Source organism: Passer montanus, unplaced genomic scaffold, assembly GCF_014805655.1.
Source record: "Passer montanus isolate IOZ18808 unplaced genomic scaffold, ASM1480565v1 scaffold76, whole genome shotgun sequence".
Taxonomy (NCBI): domain Eukaryota; kingdom Metazoa; phylum Chordata; class Aves; order Passeriformes; family Passeridae; genus Passer; species Passer montanus.
The window spans coordinates 2260520-2284671 of NW_024372813.1; the positions used below are offsets into that span (position 1 = coordinate 2260520).

Consider the following 24152-nt stretch of genomic DNA (forward strand, 5'->3'; position numbering starts at 1 on the left):
GCTGCAGGAAAAGAGATTTACTTTGCTGAAAACCTTGTAAAGCCAGGCCAGCTGCCCTGAAAAGGGCAGAGCTGCCATTATCCCTGCTCCAGCCCTTTGCTGGCCATTCCTGCACTGGCATGGACGAGGTGCAGAGCCCTCCTCTAGGTCTCTCTAGATTTCTCTAGTTTTCAAACAAGATGACAGAACATGGGATTTCCATCCAGGCAGCAGCAGCAATGTCAGACACCAAGCCCAGCTCTCCTGAACACCAAGGCTGAGTTCTACAGAGTAGGTGGGACAGATTAACTAGAGACCAATGAAAGAGAGCAGGTTTAGATGGGATATTGGGAAGAAATCCTAAATCTTTCCCTGCAAGGTGGGCAGGCTCTGGCACAGGGTGCCCAAAGAAGCTGTGGCTGCCCCTGGATCCCTAGAAATGCTCACTGGGATGGGGCTTAGAGCAACCTGGGATAGCAGGAGGTGTCCCTGCCCGGGCAGGGGCTGGAATGGGATGAGCTTTAAGGTCCATTCCACCCCAAACCATTCCATAATTCCATGATTGCATCATTATGAGCACGGCAGTCCCTTTGCACTTAGCCAACACAACCTCAGTCCTGAGCTGCTGTGAATAATACAGAGAGCTGCTGGTATTCCCAAGCCTTTGATCTTCATTTGACTTTTGAGGGTTTTCAGGCACCATTTTCATTTAAAAATAGAAGAAGTACTCAAGTATTTATACAGCACAAAGGCTTTAAAGGCTTTAAAACTTCAGAAAAGATTTTTAAGATGCCGGGATGAAGAATGTCAAGTGTTATTATCGCTTGAGTTTCAACCTGAGTTGGAAAAACCCTGCAAAGGTAAAACTGTCTGCAGGAGAAACAAAGAGGCAGAAAGGGCAGCAAAACCCACTGCAGGGATGGGGAGATGTTTCCAGCTGTGGGATACCTGTTCAAAGGAGAAGCAGAAGTCTTCCCTGACCAGCTGAGACAATCACTACAGACATGTCCTGCCTGTCCTGACAGAACAGGAGGGAAAATGCCCCAGGGAACAATCCTCCTTTTGGGAGAGGATGGCCAAACCCAGAAGCTCAAAGAGATTTGGGAATTAAGATGTGAGCTCGTGTCACTCAGTCAGAGACAGCACTTCCAGGCCATGCCAGCATCCAGAGCATGGCTGGGCTGCCTTGGGTGCCTTTTGTGCCATTCTTTTGTGCACCATGAGCCTCTCCTGGCTCCTCTTGCTGGCTTTGGGGTGGGAATTGTGGATACCCCAAGTGGTTCTGCCCCAGAGCTTAGCCACAAGAGGCTGAACAGCTACTCCAAAGCTCCTGGTTTTACTGAGGTATTTCTGCTTAATGCAGATTAATTTCTTGACAGCACAGAAATACCACAAAAGGCTTAGAGAAACAAAAAAGCCTCATTTAGATGAATTAATAACAGAGAGCAAGTGTATTATTATTGAAGGCTCTAACGAGGTGCAGAGCTCTTCTCTAGCTGCAAAAACAGAAGGCTGAGCTCTGACGCTGCACATGCAAAATATTTGAGGCCAAATGAATCTTTGGTGGAGCCCTGCTGACATCACTGTTGGGATCTCGGGTGGAATTCAAGATGTTGCTTTAAATTAAAGCAGGGAGCTCCTGGATGGGAGCTCTGCTCTGCCAGGGGCCCCCGCAAAGCCCCAGAGGGTGAGAGGCATTTTTCATCCATCTGCTCCAATCCCACCTGCCTCCAACACAGCACTTTTCATCCTCACTTGCCAAACCCTTGAACAGGAAAGGGCAATTTCCTTCTGTGCATTTTACAGAAAGAGAAACAAAGACGTAGAAAGATGAAACAGCCCCTGCAGCATCACCCTGGCAGCAAGAGGTGGGGAATGGGGGGCAGTTCCCCCAGACCCCAGCCCTTGGAGGGCCCCATCATTCCCCAGTTGCTCCAAACACCAGGCAGACACAGCTCAAACCAGGCTTTTCAATAAAATATGGTCCACCACCTGATGGATGGTGGACAGAAAAGCCCATCCCCTCTGCTAAGCTCGTTAGAATTTCTGATTGTAACACAGACTTTTGTGGTTTTAAAAATACAGAAGATTTACATACTTTTGTCTCCAAACACCAGAAACTCAAGAGCTAATGGGGGTGAAGACAGAGTGCTCTGGATAAACAGATTATTCTGTCACACCAACTGCTGTGCCTCTCGAGGTGCTCTGCAGCCAGTGGCTCACACACTGTCCCAGCCAGGGCACGGAGCTGCCTGCACTCCTGCTCCCAGCCAGCACGGCAATTTTCAGCCTCCTTGGGAAGGCTTTGATATCAGAAAACCACAACTGAGCTTTCTCTTTGCTTGAAAGGCACCCACTGGCTCAGCCACTGCAAAAGCGTTTGCACTGCCCTGAGAGATCAAAGTGGCTCAAAACCTATTGCTTTCATCGGGCAAATTAAAAACAAACAAGGCCTTTCCTTCCTTTCCTTTCACTCTGCTAACGCCCATTCCCCTCCCAGGCTTCCCAGGCATCCTGCAGGAATACAGGGATTCCATGAGCAGCCTGGAATTAAGGCTGGCATTAGAGATGGAGGAGCAAGGATGCAGCACCGTGGAGAGCTGAGAGCACCCGCCCGCCGTGCAGGGCTCCATGCCTGCTGCTCCCATCCCTGCCCGTGCCAAGGCTCACACGGGTGTGCCCAGGATTCAAACCCCTGACATTCCTGCTGTCTGACTTCCTTGGATTTTCCTTTGTGCTCCCCTGCGTGTCCATACCTCCTCCTGCTCCCCCTCCCTGCCCGGCCAGCACGGAGCAAACTGCACATCCCTGTCATCCTTGATGCTCCAGCACAGATCCCCCCGTGCCAACGGGACCAGACAAGTGCTCATCCAGCTGCAGGAGCCTTCAAACGGTGACGAAGCCCTTCTGAATCCTGTGTGGGCAGGGCACGCAGGGCGAGGGAGAGGAGGAGAGCCGAGGAGCAGCAGCCCGGGGCTAAAAGTGGCTGTTGACTTCACTCTCCCATTTGGGAGTAGGTGGAGGAGGTGGGTGGCCGTGAGCAGAGGGGAGGTGGAGGGGGCAGCAGCTATTTCCAGCTGCACTCATGTGCCATTTCTCTCAGTGCTGAGATTTGAGAGAAAACAGCAGGAGGTGGGGAGTGGGGGGAACCAAAAAGGAAAATCACAGACTCTGTGCAGGAGAACATGTTAAGGAACGAGAAGTCGTTACCAACAGCACAGCCCTGAGATTCTACCAGTACTGGGGGGTTTAAAAATATAACAAAACCCAAGGCTGCTTGGATTGCTTCCTTGCATTGCACACAAGAGGATACTATAGAAATGAGGCCACTGACCGAGGGGCCCGGGCCAATGTGTGGCCCCAAAATGATGGTGAAAGCTGCTGCTTGCAGAAAGCCTCCCTCCTAATAAACTGCAAGGCTTTCTTGGCTCCCAGAGATTATGTAATATGTTCTTGCCGGCTGCTGCTGCTGCTGCTGCTGCTGCTGACTCATATTTTCCAAAATATATCTGGGAAGGAAAACATATGCACATGTGTTTTAATCCATAGGTTTCCCTGCCCATGTCCAGAGTGACCCACAGGGAGGTGCAGCACTGCCTGCACATGCGTGTTCACATGTGTGTGCCCCGACATGTGTGGGGAGGAGGGACAGGGACAGCCTGGCAGCTGCTGGAAAACACAGATTAAAGCAGCACTGCTTTCTGGGGCAAAGCACAGCAACTCTACCACAGAGCAGGAGGGACCAGGGACAGGGAAGCCAGGGAGGGAGACAGCAAAGGGAGAAGCACCGAGCACGCGCTGCCGACAACCTCCAGCCAAACCTGGGCTCTGGGGACCAGACACAGACTCGTACTGAGCTGCAAATCAGCTGGGAACATGGGCTCTGTGGCAGCTGGGGCACGGTGACAATCTGCAAATGGCAGTGGGCTGCGAGGGACAGCAGGGCTGGCCTCAGCACGCGGCTCAGCAGCACCCACCCCTGCAGAGGGGTGCTGGGGGCAGCAGGGCCAGTGCTCCTGGATTCCATAAATCTACAGCCTGGCTCCTGTTAGTGCCTGGGAACACACTTTCCAGGCTCTGTGTGTGCACTGAAGAAGCCAGGCTTCTCCTGCCTGAATATTTCTAAATCTAAGGCAGCCCGTTAGTCTTAAGCAAATTTGTTGCCAGCCTGCAGGTTTGGGAGGTTTAGCTCCTCTGCTTCATGCCTGGGTGCACTTTTAATTCCTTAGGAAAGACTTTTTGACAATTCTGCAAAACTCTCAGTATCCAGGAGATTGGATCGATCTGCTGCTGGGCATTGGAACAGAAATCCATCTCCCCTGGACCAGAGGAGACTGAAAATCTATGCAGGTGTCAGCCCCTGATCACCACATCACGGCAGAAGCTCTGCACCGATGACAGCCCCGTTTCATGCACTGCCTGCGCCTCGTGCCTGTGTGCTCAGGGGCAATTCCCCACACAGGGACAGGGGACAGTGCCCCAGTCCCTCCTCACCTTACACACACCTCTGGAGAGGGTACAGGCCGTCTCCTTCAGGCCTGCATCATCCTCATCCCCATACAAGGGCTCTGTTGATATTCCCTGCCTTACGCAGCCAGCACCAGCATTAAAACAATTCTATTTTAACACCCGAAACTTCATCACAGCCAACTGCTCTTTCTTGTTTTAGAGCAACTTTAAAATGTTTCATCTGCATTCAAAACTGGTTTTATAATTGTTACTTTTTAACTTAATTCTCGTACAACTTCACAAAAGAACGAACATCCAGCACGCCTAAAAGGCTTTGGAATAAACCTTAAAAACAAACATTAAAGATTGATCACGCTTTTTCAAGATTATACTAAAACTGACTGAAGCTCAACTAGATAAGGAAAGAGAGTTGCATTAAATTAATCAGCACCTTATCAAGCCAGGAAAAAAGAACTGTAGATAACAAGCCTTCCCTAAATTTGGTATCAGAACAGAAACTTCAGTGCACGACGTACTGAGAGAACCTTGTCAGATTTACTGAACACAATACAGGGGAGTGGGGCTGCAGAAATAGCAGGGGAATGAGGTCCACAGAAATGCTTTGAAAAAACCTTGTTTTCTGGTAAAGCCAGCAAGAGCTGATGCTTTTGTCAAATGGAACAATTTAATCTGGCAAAACTTTTCCCCAGAAATGCCCAGCAAATTAACCCGCTCCTATTGGGATAGAAGACGGATCCTTAGGGGTTTGCTGTGCACTCCTGCTCGTGTAGCTGAGGCCAGACTGCATTTGCTCGGTGACAAGGGAACAGTTCCATCCACAATTCCTTCCTTCCTGCTTTCCAAGCCCTCGGAGCTGGGCTGATTCCTTTTCCCGCATCTCAGCGTGAGCTGCAGCCACTCTCACAGCTCTGAGCTCCCGTGCAGGGGCTCAGAACCCCCAAAACCGGCACCAGCAGCAGCTTAACATTTCGGAAACTTTGGGGCAGACATCCCGAGTAGCGGGAGTGAACAAACCCAGCCAGTAGCACCCAGGGGTTTGCGGGATACCCGGCGAGGCTGCGGGCTCTCTACATCCCTGCAAAGCAGACACTGTCCCCAGCACTCCCGGCGGGACAGAGGGGAGCAGGGCTGGGGACAGAGCCCTGGCAGACAACAGGACAGCCAGGCTCGCTGCTTGCCCAAGCAGGAGCAGCGGGAAGGACATTCCAGCCTCAGTCCCCCCGGCACGGCACAGAGCCCCGGGCGGTGACAGCCCCGCTCCAGAAGGACAGGAGGACACTGGAGCACACACGGCTCATCTCACCACAGAGCCCAGCCTAGAAATCCACCTTTATCCAGGGACAAAAAGGGAGAACAAAGAGCCGGGCTGCTTTAACCGGGGTGATGCTACTTATTGAGCCTGCTCTGCCTCCCTGGCACCCAGGGCACGCTGCCGGCTGTCCCCAGCGCCCACAAGGCTCAGTGCCTGCCCTGCACAGCCCGGACAGGTCCTGCAGGAGGGGAAGGGCCAGGGGAACAGCTCGTCCCTGGAGACTGAGCGCGGCCCCGGCCCCGCCGAGGCGCGGATGCAGCCGAAAATAGCCGCACGCCGGCTGCCAGCAGCCCATACGTTGTGTTATATATGTCTCAGCTGATGCAAAGGAAGGGGCAGGCGCTGAGCCACATGGCCCTTCACATGGGCACGGCCACTCTCGGCTGCTCCCGGCTCCAAAAGCCCCCAAACGCAGCCTCAGCCCACAGCGCCCGGCACCAGCCTGGCCCCGACACTGCCCCACGGCAAGGTCTGCAGAAAAACGAACAAGGCAGACCCAAACACGGTGCCCAACACCCTCCCCCACTGACAGCCCTGCATCCTGCTCCAGATCCCAGCCCCACTAACCCCCATCCCAAAATGTGCCATTCTGCAATCACTGTGTGCCTCAGTTTCCCCAGCTCTGTGATAGCACGAGGGGGAGCTCCCCAAAGCAGCACACTCCTATGAAATTATATCCCTGCGGATAAACTAGAGTCAATTGAGATCCAGACCTAATTCTTTAAATCCTTGCATGCGTGCACTCCCTTCATCCCCCAAAATTCTCTTTAATTCAGGTGGTGAAGCTCTCAGGCTGCCCAGCAGAGTCCCCACCAGCACAGCTCTGGGGGCTTCCTGCCCATTATCAAGGTGGGGTTTCTGACAATGCCAGAGTAACTCCCAGGAAAACCAGGAATAAGGAGCAGAGGCCACAGGGCCCTTTGCTGGTTAAAACCACCCCAGCCGTCTGTCGGTGCTTGCAGATTAAGACTCATTTCCACTCAGGAAAGAAATTCAACCACAACTAATAAAATAAAGACAATAAATCACGGTTCCTCCAGCAGCTCTTCCTCCAGGAGCATCTATTTTTAGTGGGAAGCATCAATCACCACAGCTCCTGCTGTCTACAACAGCTCCAACAGGGAAAAGCCAGGTAGGCAGAGCTGGGCTGACATGGGCACACACACACGTCCCCTACCTGCACTGCACTGTCCCCCAGCCAGAATGGGGACACACAGGAGAGCATCAGGCATGGCTACACCTCAGTGCTGTGTGATATTCCTCTATCCCAGATGGAAAAGAGAAGCCACAAGGCAACAAAGGAACAAAGGAACGCGCCCAAGGCCATACAGTAAATCAGTGGCAAAGCCAGGAGCCGGCAGAACTATCCTCTGCCAGCCCTGGAACCCCTGCACAAGCATCCTCCTCAAACAGGACAATTCTTACACAATTATTAACATTTGGGAGTTTTCCTCAAGCTTCCCAACTTCTCCTCATTGGAGACTCCGCAGCTCCGAGACAAATCCTTGCGTTTTACCAGAATATCTCTCCCAACATTTCACTGGGAGAGACATACTGAGCACACACCCAGCAGAGAAAATGCACAGAGGAAATGTAACACACAGGAGAGAGATCATCATTCCAACACGGAGCACACGGACACACATGCAGGCAGGCACGGCACACGGAGCACTCCAGCTGAACACACAAACCAACAGCAAAATGAAATGACAACACAGAACAGGGGTTCTAGTCACAAATTGAAACTAAAGCAACCAAAAAAAAACCCCCCAAAAAAACCAAAACTAAACAACTACAAAAAAAAAAAAAAAAGCCAACCAAAAAACTTACATGGATTTTTGGCAATTTTCCTTCAGACATTATACACAGCAGCTGGGCTGTGTACTGAATACCTGATCCAAAAAGAAATATAACCACATTATGCAAACAGATGGGGGCAGGAGTCAGGTGAACATGCAGCTCTTAATAACAGTCATCTAGGGCTGAGAAAGCACCTCTGCATTCCCACAGAAGGGCTGGCATCGGGGCAGATCTTCACTCCCTACCCAGCCAGAGCCGGGGCTGCGCTGCTGCCATCCCGGGGGAAAAGCCAAATGGCAGGACAGGGCAGAGCCACCGCGTCACGGACCTCGGAGCTGTCCCATCCCCTCCAACTTGTCATGTGAGGTTTTAAACAGAGGTGGGTTAGCCAGGGTGGGGGAGGAAGCCTTTAGAAACCCCAAAGGAAAGCACTTTATCTGCCTTAAAGCAAGAGCATTAAAGAGCCGCGCAGGCAGGACAAGCCGGGATCATCCCCACACTTAAGCTCTCAGGGAAGCACCCGGAGAGGGGCACATCGCCCTTTCCCCATGCCGAGGAGGGTGCCTGAATCTTTAACACGGCGGATTGCTGCTCGGGAGGAATGGACTTTTTATGGACTGTGGGAAACGGGGTTGCTATGATACAGGCAGAGGCATTTTCATGAATCCTGTGGCAAATAACATTGAATCCTGCTTAAGCAGACAACAGCAAGGCAGGTCTCCCATCACCCAGCCTCAGCAAACACGCAGCAGAAGCACTGAAACAGATTATATGCATCACAAATAAGCTTTCTGCAGACAAATTTGTATTTTTTTCCTTTGGGGCTGTATTTTCCAGAGCGTCAGCACTTTGATTCCTCTAAAGGAATGATCCCTCTGCCTCATCCCTGGGTCTGAGCATCCCCAGGAAGGTGAAGAAACCCGGGGTAGCCAGGGGGCTGAAGCACCCCCTGAGACCCGAGCGTGACCCCGATGGTCCCACGGAGCTCCGGGACATGGAAAGCTCCAATCCCAGGGAATTTCACAGCAGGCAAATGCCACCCAGAACGCTGCAGGCACTGTCCCTTAGGGGCACAGGGATCCAGCAGGGACTGGCAGTGCTCCGGTGCCCACCGTGGGCTGAGCCGCTGTGCCCAGCTCGGCAGGACAGAGGGGCTCCTGCACGCCTGGAAATGCCAAACTGCAGCTGCCAAAATACACAGCTGGGGCTGGGGCAGGGCTGGAGAGGTGGCCACTGAGGCCTGGGGTGGGAGACAGAGACCAAGCGAAACAAGCAGCCCGCGCTCACTATTTCACCTCTCATTTCCTCTCTTTTCCCCCAAAATTCCAGGAGGAAGCCCGAGATAACGAGAACGGAGCTGCTACAATAACAAAGTTTGCTGCTGCCAACTTTCCTATTGCTCTGCATTAACTTTCCTGCTTTAACTCCACCAGCCTTCAGGAGGATAAAAGGCAAAAAGTTGTAATAAAATCACAGGAATTCTCCCAAGCACGTTCCGTGCCGGGAAGAACTCGGCTCCCGGCGCTCCCTCCCAGCTGAGCGTGCACAATCCCCGTCCTCCCCATGCAGCCCCAGCAGAGCCCCCCAGGGATGGAAGCACAGGGGCACTGCAGAAGGAGCCGGGGGGCACAGCAGGAACATCCAGCACCCAACATGCACAATTCCCAAATATCTCCACAGGAGTACGAGCTCTGGATCAAGGAATGCGCCCAGGAAACTGCGGCAGGCACTGGGCATTCCTCGTAGAAATCATATTGAAAGGTAAACCTTAGTGCCAGAGAGCCCTGAGAAAATAAACATTCAGGCACAGCCATGGCCCACTGTAACTCGCTGGTCAGTTTTGGGGTTGGGTTTTTGCTCATTTTTCCACCCTTTCTCCTCCAAATCCCTTTGTTGCTCACGGCTGTTCCCCTGAAAGGATGATTTTGGCTGCTGTTTGATCAATCCCCTCTCCATGGTGATCTCAGCTCATTTATTACCTTTCCAGGAGATTCTGCAACCTATAAAACTAATGATACAGGATGGCCAACAGGCAAATAGAGCAAATTGGAGCTGTTTAACAACCCAAACCATCGTCAGCATCAATTTAATTCACCAGTTATTTTAGGGAAGAAGATTGACTCAGTCTCCTGCGAAGTGAAGCAGGTACCTCTTGCAGATAGCTACAAGTGAAGGGAGCGAACGGAGCCAGCAGGCACAGGAGCATCTTCCTGGGCTTGGATCCCTGGCTCCTGCCCTTCCTCTCCACTAAAACAGGCTCCTGCCCCCTAACACTTTTGGGGACGATTGTTCCCACCCTGGAACGCAGGGGAAATCCTTTTTCTCTTTTATTTAGAGCTAAAAGCTCTTTGAAAGTGCCAAATTTGCAGGATTTAATTCCGTTTCCAGTCACGGCACCATGGAAAAGCCATTGGCTCCCGAGCCCTGCTCAGCATTTAACTCCCAGCACACAAACCCCCTCTGGGAAATAACTCCATGTCTCCATCTGTAACCTCCAGCTTTGTCTTTATCTACCAGTTACATTATTATTTTTTTTTCAGAGGACATCAAATAAATAATAGACAGCTGGAATAAGCATCAACTAATCACATTATCAAGGCAATAAAATTCCAGTGACCATCAGCAAAGATTAAAACATTTTCAAACTGATATTTTTCTTTGTTTTAAGCTATTCTGATTTTTATGGAGGGTGAAATAATATATTTAAAAAATCCCTAAGACCTCTAACAGAAGCACAAAACAGAGACATATTTTCCAGAGGCAAAGGCATTACTCTTTCCAGACATTCCCTTCGTATTCTCTCCAAACTTCTCGTGCTGCCACTGGAGCCCCCAGCCAGCCCTGCTTCCAAGCTGTAAACATTGCATTTTCGGGCTAGAAGCACCTCTAACTGCTGGACACCTTTCCAGCAAGCCCATAATACACAACTTAGCACTTCATTTTCCAGAAAATCAATGTAAATAAAGTCACCCGAAGCAACCCATCTCAAAAGCTCGTTATCCTTGAGGTGGGCAGAGATTTTTCTTAGATACATTCCCCAAAATTTTATAAATACACACACACATGAAAAAAAGAAAAGCAAGCAAAAATCAGATCTCTAGAAAATCAAAGCAAAACCCAACCCCTCCGTATCTGTTGCTTTAGCAAAGAAAAACAAAGCTTGCATTGCCCTTTCTCCCTTTGATCTTTCCTTCCCAATTTGCAGAGACAGAAACCACGTACAACCAGGATAAAAACCCAGCAGGTTATGTTTTGGTGCCTCTCACATCTCTAAAGAAAGGAGCTGGGTTACATCAGTGTGGACATAGAATTTGGAGGCTTTGGAGATGAATCTTCAGAAATCAAATCAGATCATCAAGGCAACACAGATAAATACAGTAAGTAGAATTAAGTAGAATTTTTCTTTTTTCTTTTTTTTTTTTTTTTTTTTTTTGTGGCTGAATGTTATTTTAGCAAAGATTTAATCCTTTAATAGGATTTCTCAAACACCACCCTCCCCCCCCCAAAAAATGCCCACAGCTCGATTCCATTGCACACAGCAGCACCTCTCACCTGGCACCTACATGGTTACTCTCACAGACATTGCACATTAACTGCTTGCTAGAAATCGCACACAAAATGACTTATTATTAACTTGAGCCTCTATTTCAAAGGAAAGCAAAACAACACAGCCAGTGCTCACCACAGACAGATCATTTTCACTTTGCTGCTGCCTAAAGAAGCACAGCTCTGTCTCGCTAGCACAGAACCACGGAGCGCTGGATCATCGCTATTATTATTTATCACATTTAAAACCCCGGCAAAAGCAGCTACACTTACAGGCATACTTAAAAGACAAGACATGACAAAAGATTTAGGGAGAGATAATAATACCAACGTCATACATATCACAGCGAGGCCATGTTGAAGCTCAACGCGATTCCCCCCTCAGTAAGAAATTCTCTCTCTCTCTTTCTCTCTCTCTCTCGCCTTTCTCTCTCTCTCTCTCCCGCTCGTGCTCTCTTGTTGAATTGCTAGTGGTAGTAGTAGCCCCCAACAGCTCAGGAGAAAAAATCCATTTAACGAGTGCCCAGGAAGAACATGAGTATGACATTCACAAGCAATAGCACCACAATCACTGCAAAAACGACCACCGTTTGAACATCCAAGGTCATGGTGCAATGCAGAACACTGTAGTGTTCGAGGTGTGGGGCTGGCAGATTTGGAGAAGTCAACCTCTGCTCTGTAAGACTGTCCATACATCCACCATGCTAGAATAGAGGAGAAAACTGTTCCTGGTTTTGGGTTGGTTCGTAATGCTTTGTGCTCTGCCTTTAGTTTCTCCCCTATCTGCTGTCTCTAGCTCATTCTGAGCCCGCTAAGTGAAGCATCATCACAACCAGTGAGCACTCGGGATGCAAAATCCTTCCTTTAGGAAAAGAGCGAGCGCTGTCTGCAAGCTTCTCTCTCTGTCTCGTCCCCCCTCTCTCTCCGGGTCTCTCTCTCGCTGGCTGGCTCGCTTTTTAATTCGTCAAGCCAGTGCAGATACGGAGCCCGTGTGAGTGTGACAGCTCTGCAAGCTGCTGCGGCTGCATCCCTCGGAGCGAGGCGGACCCTGGCGCATACTAATCAGCTCCGGTGACCAGGCAGCGACGGCATCCTGGCTGTCACTCAAACGCAGAAGGAAGCGCTGGCTCCATAAATACGCGAGGCTTCCGCCCGCCGTGACAGCGAGCGCCACGCAGCCGCGGCTCTGCCCGCAATCCCGAGCCGGCGCGGATGCTCCGGCTCCGAGGCGGCTCCGAGGCGGCTCCGAGGCGGCTCCGAGGCGGCTCCCAGGCGGCTCCGAGGCGGCTCCGAGCGCTCCGAGCCGCGCACATCCCGCTCCGCTCCGCACCGCACCGCCCCGGGATGCGGCTGCCCTGGAAGCGCCCAGCTTCCCTGGAAAACACAGCCCGAGAGCCGCTGCTGCTGGGAGCCGCTCGGAGAGGGGAAGGGAGCAGGAGCAAAGCGGCCAAAAGAACAAAAAGGCAACTCGTGGTAACCTGGGAATTCGCTGTGAGCCTGAAATGTGGGAGTTGGGCAGGGGGAATCACGGTTTAGGTCTGTGCAATCGTTCTGCCATCACGAATCCTGTAAGCTCTCCCCTCAGCACTGTCTCCAGCTAAGAGTTAAACTGAATTCTGACTCTACAGACAGAGATCTATAAAAGGGGGGGACGACAGATGGAGGACCTTTATTCCTTCTGCAGCAGGCAGAAATGCTTATTCCTACATTAAAATCACACACACACACACTCAGGGTTTATGGTCCAGGTGCCAGGTGCTATCCCAAACCCCAATCTTAGCTCCCAGAACCAGCAGGTACCTCAGAGAGCCATCACAATGCACACAGACCAGATACACTCAGCTGGAAAAAGCAAATGATTTTCCAGACAAAGACAAATATAGAAATGCTGCCAATGCATATGCATAATGCACTAAAATGTGCATCCGGGGGCTGAGCACAGCACCTTCCAGGAAAGCTGCGCCTCCGAACGCTCCCACACAGACATGAGGCCAACAGGCACCACACAGCACCTGGTTTGTTCTCCTGCAGCACACGGGGAGAGCTGGGGAGCACTTTCATGTCCAAACCTGGCCAGCTTCATGCTTGAAGCTCAGCCCCACCACCAAGGGGCAGCCTGTCCTGCAGGGTCCTCCCTGGGAAGGGCAGGGGGTGATGCTGCTGCCCCAGCTCAGCACTCGCACCAACACCAAACCCAGCTGTTTCATGCAAGGCTTGGTTTCATTTCCTTTCTTTGCCAAGAGGGCTCCCTCAAAAACAGCAGGGTCCTGTATCCACCCCAACCACCATCAAAGAAGACACCATCCACTCAGACCCAGTGGTTTGTGCCAGACCAACACTCAGGCAGCACCATCCTGCTCACTTCTGACCAGCTCTGAGCACACGCAGGCTGTGATGCATTTGCAGACGCAGAGGCTGGGTTGTGTTGAGCAGCATAAGCAACAAGAACAGTTTGGGTTCCTTAGGTGCTTTATTTTGGGTGGTAAGTCCCAGCCAGAGGCTCCGTCCAGCATCTGAGGCCACTGCTCCATCCAGGAAGGGAGTTTCTCATTCAGGAGGGCAGTGAAAAGCCCTTTTTCACCTCTAAAATCACAGGAAGCTGCTTTAAAGCTGCCCCAGGCTGCCCTGTTAGCACACATGCCTGGATCCAGGTGATGGATCTGCCTCATCCCCAGCTTCCAAACCTGCATTTTCTATCAAGGATCCATTTTTAGGATAGCCAGTCTGTCTGATGTAATTTTAGACTAATCAGAATAGCAAACATAGAATGAGTGATGCGGGTTGGAAGGGACCTTGGAGATCGTTTAGTTCCAACACGTAATAGATGTGGAATATTTATTATTATTGCTACCATCCTTTCCCAAAACAACACAGGCAATTTTCCAAAACATAAACCTGAACTTACAAAAACAGCCAGGAAATTCCAGTTTCAATCTCAGAAGCAGCAACGACTTCCCCAAAACACACAACCAGCCTGAATTCAGAGGGATTTTATGGCCAGTTTATCTTTTCCTCTAAACTGCAGTGAGCACAGAGGGAGCACGGGTGTGGAGCCCAGAGGAAATGTTAGAAGCAGCCCAGTGGAGATGTTCTGCTGCTCCACACCCGCCCAGAGCCTGGGGACCCTCAGCAGGCACAGCCCATCCCTGGCTCTGTCTCCTGGAAGTGCCAGCGAGGTTTCAAGGCAGAAGCCCGGGGGCTTTGCACGGAGCCAGGGGAGCCAAAGCTGGGCAGGGGGAGCAGCAGAGGCTGGGAAACCTCCAGAACAAAGGTGCACACCTCACACATGCTCACTAACCACTTCCGGAGCCCAACGGGAGCGTTTCACCGCCAGCACCAAGCCTGGCAGCGCTGGGGCTGGCATTCTGCAAGAGCCGAGCCACTCAGAGCGCGGGGGAGGGCACGGATTGCAAACAGAGCCACACAGCCACGCAGCCAGCCCCTCCTGAGCTGCCGGCCCCGAAACCCACCAGGGGAGCCACGGGGGGCTGTGGGGACCCCACTGCTGTGCTGCCTGCCCTGGGGAACCCGGGGGATGCTGCACCTCGGGGATGCTGCACCCCGGGAATGCTGCACCCAGGGGATGCTGCACCCCGGGAATACTGCACCTCGGGGATGCTGCACCCCGGGAATGCTGCACCCCGGGAATGATGCACCCCGGGAATGCTGCACCCAGGGGATGCTGCACCCCGGGAATTATGCACCCCGGGAATGCTGCACCCAGGGGATGCTGCACCCCGGGAATACTGCACCTCGGGGATGCTGCACCCCGGGAATGCTGCACCCCGGGAATGCTGCACCCAGGGGATGCTGCACCCCGGGAATACTGCACCTCGGGGATGCTGCACGGGAACCCGGGGGATGCTGCACCTCGGGGATGCTGCACCCCGGGAATGCTGCACCCCGGGAGGCTCAGCCGCAGCATCCCCTCCCCAGGTCCAACGCCCCCTAAACGACCAGGCAGCAAAGCCCCGGGTGCCTCACCTCACCCAAAGACAGATTTGGGGCTCCAGAGGAGGCTCTCTGTGTGTAACAGCAGCACACATTTACTGCAGAGAAGCTTCTATTTAAATCATATTCGCAGTATTCCCAACAGTACTTGCTGCTTTATATAATTTCCCATGCCTTCTGCGTGCACTAAATGTTAATTTTACTACGAAAATGGATGGTACCTTCTCTCAGAAGCCTTCCTGATAAAGCACACCTACACAGCAGGGTTTTACATAAAACCACGGGGAAGTTGAACTTCATGGAATTCTTCCTGGAAGTTTGGTGTAAGGTTCTGCACAGAGCGAAACGAGGAAGGGGGAGATTTGTACCAGTTACATAAAACACGCATCCCTCGGTGCACAGGGAGGGCTTCGGGAGCTCTGGGGAGCACGGTTGGCGATGCAGAACAGCGAGGACGAGGAGGGAGGCTGGAATTTCAGCACCGCTGCCGAGGGACAGCAGCCGGGGAGGAGCCGGGGCTCCGCTCCCATCCCGCCTCGCACCCGCACCCCTCCGATGGACACGGCCACGGGACAGGGGATTCTGGACACCCGAACAGCAAACAGAGCGGCCCTACACTGGCATTAATCACAGGACAGCAATTTCGGAGCGAGCCAAGGCAACGGATGATGCCGAACGCTCCCGTGCGGAACGCACCGCGCTCAGCCTCGGGAGCACGTCTCCCTCCAATGGATGGCTCCAGTAATTAGCACATCCCACTCCTCGCAGCTCGGCAAACACGGCTCGCACTCGGCAGCCAGGATTAGGGGCTGGAATGTTTACAGCTCCCCCGTGAAGGGACACGGCCCGGGTGCCCCCATCATGAGGTGCCAGGACAGCGCAGGGGCGAGGGGCTGTGCACGGTGTCAGCTCCAACTCCCTGTCCTGCTGTCGATCCCTGTGCAGTAACGGCCTCCAATCCTGGACAGGCAGAGTGGAGTATCTTATTTTAGATGCCTAACCTTGGAAGAGGAAACTCAGACTAAAGATTGTGTCATAATTAAAAAGGAAGATCATGTTTTCACTGTGTTGTGTTTCCTACTGTTAAAACTAACTGAAGCTTGACAGGAAGAAATGTAAAATCACACACACGATGTAAATCAGACAGACTCCTGAGAGGCACTCAGATGCTCCTGTAGCAAGGACTTGTACCCTGCTGGGTTTGCTTTAGACTGGTCAGGGCTCTAGTCCATCACAAACAATTCCAATTGACTGTGAGAAGCAGGGTCCTGTCCCAACACACCAGCTCCACTTTCTATTAACTGGGAAAACAAGCCACAAAACTCTTAACCTTAACTAACCAGAAAATTCTGGCCATGCCACTGTAGGAAACGGTGTGGCAGGGCTCTGGGATGGAACAAGAGGAGCCCAAATCTGCTACCATTTGGCCAAAGGAGATAGGTTTCAGTGAACTGGGGGAAATTTCACACAAAGCAGTGTGGCTCATGATTCTGAGCAGGAATAAAATTGGTCTGGATGGATGAAATCCATGGCCAAGGGGAAAACACTGCTGGTGACTGTCAGCCCCAAACTGCTTCAGCTCCTTTGTGCTCCCACCTAGAGGACAGGCCCCACCCCAGAGCTCTGTGGCACCAGGAGGGAAATTTAAACTTTCCATCTGAATTAATCCTGCCCCCAAGAAAGAACAGGCAGCCGTGGTACCCAGGGATGTGTGAGCACCTGCTCCTCCATTCCCAGGGATGGTTCCCAGAAATGGCACCCAGGGATGGCACACAGGGATGGCACCCAGGGATGGCACCCAGGGATGGTTCCCAGGGATGTGGGGGCTCCTGCTCCTCCATTCCCAGGGATGGGTCCCAGGGATGTGGGGGCTCCTGCTCCTCCATTCCCAGGGATGGTTCCCAGAGATGGCACCCAGGGATGGCACCCAGGGATGGCACCCAGGGATGGCACCCAGGGATGGTACCCAGGGATGGCACACAGGGATGGCACCCAGGGATGGTACCCAGGGATGGTACCCAGGGATGGCACACAGGGATGGCACCCAGGGATGGTTCCCAGGGATGTGGGGGCTCCTGCTCCTCCATTCCCAGTGTCCCACACTGGGTGCTCACAAACGCTGCTGTGGCACTGGATACCATGGGGGTGACTCACAGACTCCAGCAGAGATTATAAGAAAACCATTAAATTATTTTTTTTTTCTAAATCTAGGCAGGAATTAAGCTTGGGGTTTCAGAGATTAAAGGCCAGTGAGATTATGATTTGCTGTTCCAAAAAGGAGGATTTCCTTAATCTGGGAGTTGCCTCTTTTTCCTTTCTCTTCACGGACTGCCTGACAGAGCCCTCTTTTCCATCCTAGGCCAGATGGGAGGCACCAGCCTGTGAGCTGCAGAGCTGCTGCAAAGGGCAGATTTTTCCCTCAGGAATCTCCACAATCTTGTATGTTTACGGAATGGCTTCATGGGAAGCTTTAAAAATCCCCAAACACTTAAAATTCCTTACTCAAACCACAAAATGGAGCAATACTTGTAAAGACTTGGACTTGGGCCTGATTTTGACTGTGAAAAATCAACTTTCCAGTCACCCTCAGTTCCTTGCCTGTCCACTCCATCCCTCAAATGGAAAGCTTCCTCACTGTCCACATGAACTTGGGACTTTTTTCCAGTAATTTCCTCTCTCTAAAGGACTGCATAAGCTGAGAGCCAGCAAAGCAACAAAGTGGGAGAGAAGGTGGATGTGGGAGAGAGCAGGGAAGATGCCCTCGTGGCAAGGCTGGGAGTGCTGGAAATAGAAGGAATTAAGTTTCTAAACCCCCTTCTGCAATGTTTAGAGCACACAGAGCACTGCTGGAGGTTGAATTCAGCTGCACCTGCATGACCACCTGGCCAAGAGCTGCACAAAGCTCAGAGACCATGGGGAAGGACCTGAGCATCTCCAGGTCACTGCTCCAAGCATTCCATGAAAAAAAACCCACAAGAATTTCACCCAGAGACAGGCAGCAGCTGAGCCACAGCAGCGATGTCCCCATGGAACCAGTGCCACAGCTCCTGGGACACTACACAGACCATGCTGAAATGGCACAGAGAGCCTGGCTGGGGGGGCTGACTCCATTGTGCTCCTCTGGATTGCACTGACAACAACAAATCTTCTATTTTTAAGTTGACTTGAACTTAAAGCATTAAGGCAGACTAAAATCTCCTGCCCCTGGCAATGGTGTTGCGAGTGCTTTCTGCTCTCTTTGCATCTACTGCACACTCCAGAAGCATCTTCAGATTCCCAATGGTGAAAAGGAAAATAAACCCCCCTCAAATTCTGCAGAAATCAGATGTGGTAACACCAATTACCCTGGTCACAGAGAAAGACTTCAGGGGCCGAGCAAGTTCTGTTGAAAAGGACCCATCCAATTCAGATGCTCAACCTTATGTAAGCTCTCTGAAAAAACCTCAGCCCCTGGCCTAAAGGAACACAGAGACCTTTACTCCTTAATTTTGTTTCTCAGCTTTTGGGCTCACTGTTGAGCCTGGAAAAAGGCAAAGAAAGCAAAGCCCAAACTGCAGAAAAATGCAAGCCAGGTCCATTTCTTGGGGGAAGACAAGTGCTCCCTCCAGGCACTCTGACATTAAACTGCAGAATCTTCACATCAGCACATGTCTGAGCAAAGTGCTGTGTGAAAAAAAAAATATTACATGCTAGAAAGTAAATTCTGAATTCAGGGTCAGTGTCACCCAGAGAAATTCAGCTGCACAGGCACAGGGAATCTCTTTGGCATGAAAATCAAAGGTGCATTTCAGCACCTGCAAGGGAATGAGGACAAAAAGCAATCGGCCAGAGCTCCCTGCAGCCTCCTCACCCCCCTCTGGTGACACCTGCCTCTGGCTTCCCTGGGTTTCTCCTTGTCAAGCCACTGAGAAAAGGAAAAACCATCTCATTAAGAAGCTGACCCATGGGTCTCATGTTCTTCACACAAATTAACCCAGAGAATTGGATGTGTTTCATATAAATCGTTTTCTCCCCCTCGCTCTGCCTCCCAAAAAAAGGAGAGGGAACAGCCTATTGAATCTGGCACTCCTTTAATGAAGCAAACAGTGCAAGCCAACCTAATGAAGTAGGAATTCCAGATGGATAGCAGTAGGTGTATGAATAGAACATAGCGCACTCGTTTTTATCAGCAATATCAGCATTAAAATGAACTTTAGAGCCTTTCTGTACTTTTTTTTTCCTTTCTCCAAGTGAGGCAGGTGGATGCCAGTAGGCTCCATTCCCTCTCCCAGCTCAGTGGGATTCTTTGCAGTGAGAGTGAGCACAGGCTGCTGCCTTCCAGGAACGGGCAGCGCTGCCCTCCTGCAGCTCGTGACAATGTGTGACAGCCACGGGGACACTGGCTGGGCCAGAGGGACCCCGGCTGTGAGGGATCACAGGGACAATCCCCCCTGTGTGGGACACAGCTGCACACAACAGGCACAAGAAGGTGCCTGGTACTTTGCTGGCTGCTCCAAGCAGCACTCGGGCAGTTCTGTGCTGGGGATCAGCAGCACCAAGGGGAAAATCCAGTGGGATGGAGCTGAGGTTTGCTGTGCTGCCTGGAACACGGCCCTGCAGGAGTGCTGAGTGCTTCAGGTGCTGTCTGAAACAACCTGGCAGAGAAGGTGTGGTGCAATTCACTGCGTGCCCAGCATTATCCTGGGTCACATCCAAGGAATTCTGCAGCGTGGCAGAACGGGGAGGAAGGGTTTGGGATAACACTGAACACATTTCTGTGCAAGAGCACAACTCCTTGGCTTCAGTGGGAGTCACCAGAGCTCCAGTCAAGGAGTTCTTTACTTCTCATCCAGGTTAAGCTGGAGATGCCACAGCCTGAGCCTGCACTCCTGCCTTTCCCAAACACGGCACTTGGGCCAGTCCCTACCAACACTCGCCTTTCCTCTCCCTGCCCATATTACATAATAAGCATCTTTATTTTTTTTTTCATAAGTTGTCTTTTCATAACAATAGAATCTATTGGAGCCCGAGATAACTTGATGAATTTTTCCTATTATCTAAGAGCTTAGTCACTCAGGGAATTAGTCATGTTCAAAATAACAGCCAGGCTCAAAGAGATTCAGAGCAACCATTCCAGAGCAGAAGCAGCTAATGTCATAAATACATTAAGATGTCAGCTTGAAGCATTTCAGAGATTTTTCAAGAAGTGTTCAAAAAAAGAAAAACCCTTTGATGAGATACAAGGAAATCAGGTTCTCAGCAGTTAAAAACCGTTGTGGTTTGCAAAGGCTGCGGTGCTCAAACACAAACCCTGAGCAGGAGGGACAGATGGACATGGTGACCACATGGGGTGTGTGGCTTCCCAGCAAGCACAGCCTGCTCAGAGCTCCACGAAATCCTGCTTCCTATGCCTATGGCACCCTCCCAGGGTTTTCCAGACATCCCTGATGTATGTCAAGAGACAGAGCAGTTATCGGTGTGTCCCTTATCCAGCAGGTGGGAACTCCATGGAAATGGAGCCAGGCCTCCTCCCAGCCCCTCCTGGGACTGACACAAGGACAATCATCAGCATGGAGCACGGATTTATCAAACATTTTTATTTACCACAACATCAGCTCCTTCTTAACCTGGACATTTGGTATAGCAGCACTAGCAGGAGCTGCAACTGAAAGGTTAAAGCAGCCCCAGAGTGGGAGAGAAATGGAAAAGTGAACAGCAACTATGTAAGAAAAATGCCACAAAGAATTGCATTTGGTGGGATGGACCTGGGGCTTTGAGGGCTCCATGGCCGTGCAGCACCCACAGAATTCTCCACTGCATGCAGAGCTCAGGCAAGCCAAGCACCAACTTCCAGTGACAGGAGACCTGCATGAACAGGAACAAACTTCCAAACTTCCCAGTCTGCTGGAAAAGCCCTCCGTGCTGAGGCCACAGGGCATGGAGAGCAGGCAGCATCCTCTGCAGGACACCCACAGCACTCAGGAGCTTGCCTGGGACTGCTCCAGCAGCAGCCAGCACTCCCTGTTCCCTTTGATCTCTGCTGGAAAACTGCTCTGGGCCTCTTCACTCCCGTTTTTCCCTAAGGCCTGGATACCACAAGCTCTTCTTTCCATCCTGCCCCAGCCTGGCTGATCTCCAGCAGCTGCTTTTGCTTATCCAAACTTTCAAAAACGAAAGTCAAACCCAAACTGTTTTTTTCCTACTTCTCTTTTCCAGACTTCGCATTGAGATTTTTAGTATTACAGAGTGCAAAGAGTACTTTGTGCCTCCAATACCCTGTGATTCTCAGACTGACAAGTGGAAAAGAATCCACTTTTTCCTCACAATCAGTGAGGAAAAATGCTGCTGACCTCCCCACTCAGGGCATCTCCACCACTTGCAGCATTTGGCCCTTTGATTCACTGAATTCATTTTCACCATATTTTAGGTTATGATGATTTACAAGAGTTTACTTTTTGCTTACAAGAGAAATTGAAAATAAATATCAACAGCGGTTTGATTTTAAGTATTTCAACAACAGGCAGTGTAAAAATATCACTATTATGGCTGTAAAAGAAAAAAGCTGGGACTGCACCTATTGAAGGTGATGGCTGCACTCACCTGGACTGTCACAGGCACAACATTAAACCAAAAAGAGACCCTTTGTGAGGAAATACCATGGAAGATTCACACTTGTGTTACTTGCAATACAGTAAAAGACTTGGGGAAAAAAACTCTGCCCTTGTCAGATAAAAAACTGTTCCAGAAGAGGCTGTATTTTGTCCTGATTTAATCCAACTCATTTGATTACCATGCAGGATCAATACCCTCTGAAGAATGCCAGACCAAATAATCATTGCACTCACACACTGCTCAGATGTGCAGATTGATTCTCATCACTACCAATGACAATTAGTTGAATTTTTCTAGGTTAGGAACAGATACTAGAGAGTTTAGCAACGTGGTACCAGTGAAGCATGGAAAACACCCCCGTGGGATGCCAGCATAATTGGCAAAAGATTAATTGTTTAAAAAATGGGAAGCAGCACATGCAAAGCGGGGAAAAAAGAAGCTCCGACAGCTTAATATTATGGAATAGTAGCTTGGGTTTAGGGGCTGATTTGGGGAAAAAAACACCTGCCACAAGAACAAAAGGTACTATCACTTGTAAAGCATTAGTGACACGCTTCTTAAAGATGAGTAACTCTGAAATGGAGCAGATCTGAGTCTTGAAGCCAAGCTGAGAACAACAGAAAACAGCATTTGGAATAAATCAGTGCTGTGCAGAATTTGGGAGAAACCAGGATAAATCCAGGTTTGACCAATGTGCCTGAGCAGAACAAAGTCCAGGGATGCTGCCAGAATAGATGTATGTTGCTGGAATTTAGCAGCACAGAGAAAATAATATTGGAGTAAAAAAAGAGGGGTGAAAAACCGTAACAGAGACTCAGTGCCCATGGAAATGGGTCCAGTGATGCTCTGGATGAAAGGCTGAGGTTGTGCAGGGCACGGGAGGCTGTGTGAACACAGCAGCCAACCTTCACTCAGGAGCAGAGCTGGTTCCACGGTACGTTTTAGCCAGCAGACTGAGGTGATGATATTCCCACTGAATTACTTAAATTCAGCTACTCCTGGTGTGGAATAACTCACTTGTTTAGCACAGTCCACCAAATGATCAACATCTGAAGTACTAGAATTTCAAATAACTTACCAGTGGGGACAGCAAGAAAAATCTGCATTGGAGGGAATACTGCTATCCACACTGGCACTTGGCCAGCACATCTGGACCACCACATCTTGTCTTGCTAAAGGAGCAGAACTTGTAGGGACCAAGCATTGGCAGGACCTTGGCTTTAGGTGCTCCCAATACCCCTGTGCTCCAAGGGCAGGAGCCCCTGAACCCTCGGGCCACCCATGCCCAGGGAAACAGACTCCTCACCACCAGGGACTGCAAACATCTCTGCTGGATTTCTCTTATTTGGTTCAGCTTCACTTTGCTGCTTTGAAATAATTTTTTATTTTCAGGTATCTGGAGATATGTGGAGTATCTCCAAACACTGCTGAGGCTGCTGAACTGCTGTATGAAATACAGAAAGCACAGCTCTTTTATTTTTCCCTTGTTAGAAGGAGCAATATTGGGAAATTCCTGCTTCAAAATCAACTAATGGAGTTTTACTTTCCCCAAAAAATATCTTCTATTACATCCTACAGTAACCACTGTAATTTCTCTCAAAGAGAAAGCAAAGATTAGACTAATGAGAAGAGAGTAACACAGCCGGCAGCAAGGAAGGGATCTGGGAAGACGAGGGCAAGAAAGTGTCAAGTCCTGTGCTGTATCAATTAAAAAACACTTCGTCCTGCAGCATGCCCAGCCCCTGCCCGGCGGGGCTCAGCGGCCCCCTGGGAAAAGAGGGAAAGGGAGGCAGGAGCCTCACCCGGCTCCCCGACACCACTTTTTATCCCTGACACGGGGGGCGGAGAGGGGCACAGTGCGGGACAAGGAGGACAGAGGAAGGACTCCCATCCCTCCGGATGCAAAGCCCCCGAGGTGCTGCTGGGTGGCAGACAAGCCTTAAACAGGACCCCAAACAAACACAGCACATGGCACTGCCAGCACCGCGGAGCCCCGGGAGCACAAAGCCCCGGGCCGGTGTGTGTGAGGAGCGGGGAGGGGATGGAGGGAGGGCAGCAGGAGAGCGGGCAGCGATCCCTCCCAAAGGCTCCCCGCTGCCAGCAGCATCTGCCGGTGCCCCCGGAGCCGGAACGCGGGGGCTGAGCCGGGTGACGCCAGCTCGGCCCGAGCCCGAGCGGAGCCGGGGCGGGAGCACCCGCAGGGATGCCCGAGCCTCCCGCAGCACGGGGAGCGCCGGCAAGGGCAAATCCAACAGCGCCTGCAGAGCCCAGCCCCGCTCGGTGCGTGCGGGAAATGCCAGTGCAAGGCGGGCTGGGCAAGGGGGAGAGCTGGGGCGGGAGGAGCGGCTCAGAACACCCGCAGCGCTTCCCGGGCAAGTTTCTCAATGAGACGGGGGGGCCCTGCTGCGCTGGGGAACTTCCCCGCTTCCCCCGGCACCCGCAGCGCTCCGAGCCGGCTCGGCTCGGCTCGGCTCGCAGGGCGGCAGGAGCTGCCCTGGCGGGG

The 24152-nt window shown here is 51.4% G+C and overlaps 1 protein-coding gene across 14 annotated transcripts in view; it reads right to left on the minus strand.

The window, feature by feature from the left end:
• The window catches only part of ARHGEF9 (Cdc42 guanine nucleotide exchange factor 9), a 194728-nt gene that overhangs the window by 93093 nt on the left and 77483 nt on the right, over window positions 1-24152 (minus strand). For 2 of the 14 annotated variants that reach the window (XM_039731065.1, XM_039731062.1), the window contains exon 1: window positions 11439-12200. The exons of 5 other annotated variants lie outside the window; for them this stretch is intronic. In XM_039731065.1, coding sequence (XP_039586999.1) covers window positions 11439-11447 — 9 coding nt within the window. In that variant the 5' untranslated portion in view covers window positions 11448-12200. Of the gene's footprint in view, window positions 1-7591; window positions 7654-7755; window positions 7872-11434; window positions 12201-24152 lie in introns of those variants that run through there. 7 more of the 14 variants (XM_039731064.1, XM_039731063.1, XM_039731060.1 and 4 more) reach the window with 7 other exon arrangements.